At 55.3% G+C, this 2,006-nt stretch overlaps 1 protein-coding gene across 2 annotated transcripts in view; it reads left to right on the top strand.

The window, feature by feature from the left end:
• The window catches only part of MYBL2 (v-myb avian myeloblastosis viral oncogene homolog-like 2), a 56,801-nt gene extending 55,643 nt beyond the window's left edge, over positions 1-1,158 (top strand). Inside the window, exons 13-14 of one of the 2 annotated variants that reach the window (XM_006839284.1) lie at positions 345-494; positions 956-1,158. In XM_006839284.1, the coding sequence (XP_006839347.1) occupies positions 345-494; positions 956-1,084 (279 nt within the window). In that variant the 3' untranslated portion in view covers positions 1,085-1,158. The remainder of the gene's footprint in view (positions 1-344; positions 495-955) is intronic. The other variant, XM_006839285.1, reaches the window with a different exon arrangement.
• The last annotated feature ends 848 nt before the right edge of the window (positions 1,159-2,006 follow it).

Here is a 2,006-nt window from a genome sequence, read left to right as displayed (position 1 = left end):
TTTTTTTCCTTTTTTCTTGTAGTTCAGTTCTGATCATCCAGCCATTGAAGCCAGGTCAAGTGGGTATTATCTGAAAATGTGGGTGTTCTTGTGATCTCTCTTCTTATCAGCTGGACGCTTTACTCTTCACTCTAGTCCTCTGGCTATGTCACTGACTCTGGGCCCAGGTATCCCCAGGTCTTGCCAAACTGCTGGCCAACCAGTTTTCCACCCAGGTTCACAGGAGTGTGTTGAACATGGTTGGACTTACTGTGCTGGGATTTGATCTCGTGTGTTTTCTCCTCCCTGTGAGTAGCCCAAGCTTGTGGCACAGTGGTAACTCTTTGACTTGGTTTTGATTTCAGCCAACCGGTGTCCCATCCAGCTCCTCTAGCCTCACCCTGTCGGGAATGAAAGAGGACAACAACCTGCTCAACCAGGGCTTCCTGCAGGCCAAGCCCGAGAAGGGTGGAACAGTCCAGAAGCCTCGGAGCCACTTCCTGACACCTGCCCCTGTGAGTACCTGCTGGAATGTGGCATTGCCCTTGGGACTTGCTGTGCCCTCCTCCTCCCTCGAGGCCTTTGCACACACTGCTCCCTTGGCCTCCCTTTAGCTGTTTGCCTGGTCAGTCTCCTCCCCGATTGCTGTCCTGGAGAGACCCCCCAGGATGGCCTGGTTTCCCTCAGATCTGCTGAATCTGCTTCATGTGTGTGCTGGAGGCAGGAGGGGCTAGGCTGCTCTCATGCACACGCACGTATGAAGCCCTCACCTGCCTGCCAATCAGCATGTCTCTTGGCCCAGCCTCCTTGGGTCACATGGTCCTGGGTAGCAGGCCCAGAGTGAAGGAGTCACATACTAGGGCCACTTGGGTGGGGAAAGCATAAGCAGACATCTGGCTTCCAGAGGGAGGGGGTTCTGGATTTGCAGGAATCATGTTTTTCTTGCCTGGGTGATCACCCTCTTGCTTCTTCCCAGATGACCAGCGCCTGGAAGATGGTGGCCTGCGGGGGCACCAGGGACCAGCTCTTCATGCAGGAGAAAGCTAGGCAGCTCCTGGGGCGCCTGAAGTCCAGCCATACATCACGGACACTCATCTTGTCCTGAGATGCTTGGGCAGACATAGGTCCATTCTCATGTTTACAGGGGGGAGGGGACTGTGAATTCAACACTCAGGTGACTCGGGCAGGGCCAGGAGTCCTCATCTACCTGCAAGGAGCCTTCTGCTGCCAGACCTTCCCCAGTCTGTTCTGGTGGAGCTGAAGCAGCGTCCTCACGTGCTGCTGTGGGCAGCTCCTGGTGCTGAGCGAACAAGAGCCTGATCTTGCTCCTGGCGCCCATTAGCTCCTCCTAGGCCCTGCTCAGACTCCTGCTGGAGACTGAGGCACAGCCAGGTGCTCCTCTCCCCACCTCTGGGCACATTTTCGTGAAAGAATAAAGCTGCCTCTTGCCTTCTGCTATGGATTCCACCTTTCCCCAGGACCCTGCTTATGCCTAACTTCGGGGCCCTGTAGGACATGGGGGTCTAGGTCCTCCTCAGAGGGCAACCTTGTCTGCACAACCCAGGTCAGAGGCTCTGGAGGCTTCTGAGTTGGGAGTGGAGGCTCTCTGCCTGAGGGCCCTGGACTGGTGTTAGGGTTGGGTGGACGAGAGTCCTCACTTCTGACCTGGCCTCAGGCAAGCCCTGGCCACCCCACCTGCCAGATAAAGAGTGGAGTGGTTAGCATGCTGAGGATGGGGACTGGCTGGCCACATCAAAGTCACCTACTGACTCCTGGCCCCCCTTCCAGGGTGATATATAGGCATTGAGTAGAGCCTGGATTTTGTAGTCCTGTCTGGGAGATTCAGATGCAGGCAGCCTACAAGGCTACACACTCTTAGATGAAGTGGCTCATGCCACACTGGTGCCTTCTACCTTTCATTGTGCTCACCCTTCCCTTAGGTTTGTGAGGCTTCTCCCTGGTTCTCTGAGGAAGACATTGTAGAGAAGAATAGCTGTTGTTATATGCCGTGGAGTCAGTTCCAACTC

Source organism: Chrysochloris asiatica, unplaced genomic scaffold (assembly GCF_000296735.1).
Source record: "Chrysochloris asiatica unplaced genomic scaffold, ChrAsi1.0 scaffold00023, whole genome shotgun sequence".
Lineage (NCBI taxonomy): Eukaryota > Metazoa > Chordata > Mammalia > Afrosoricida > Chrysochloridae > Chrysochloris > Chrysochloris asiatica.
Note: the sequence above shows the minus strand (reverse complement) of the source record. Positions and strands in the feature narration are given on the sequence as shown.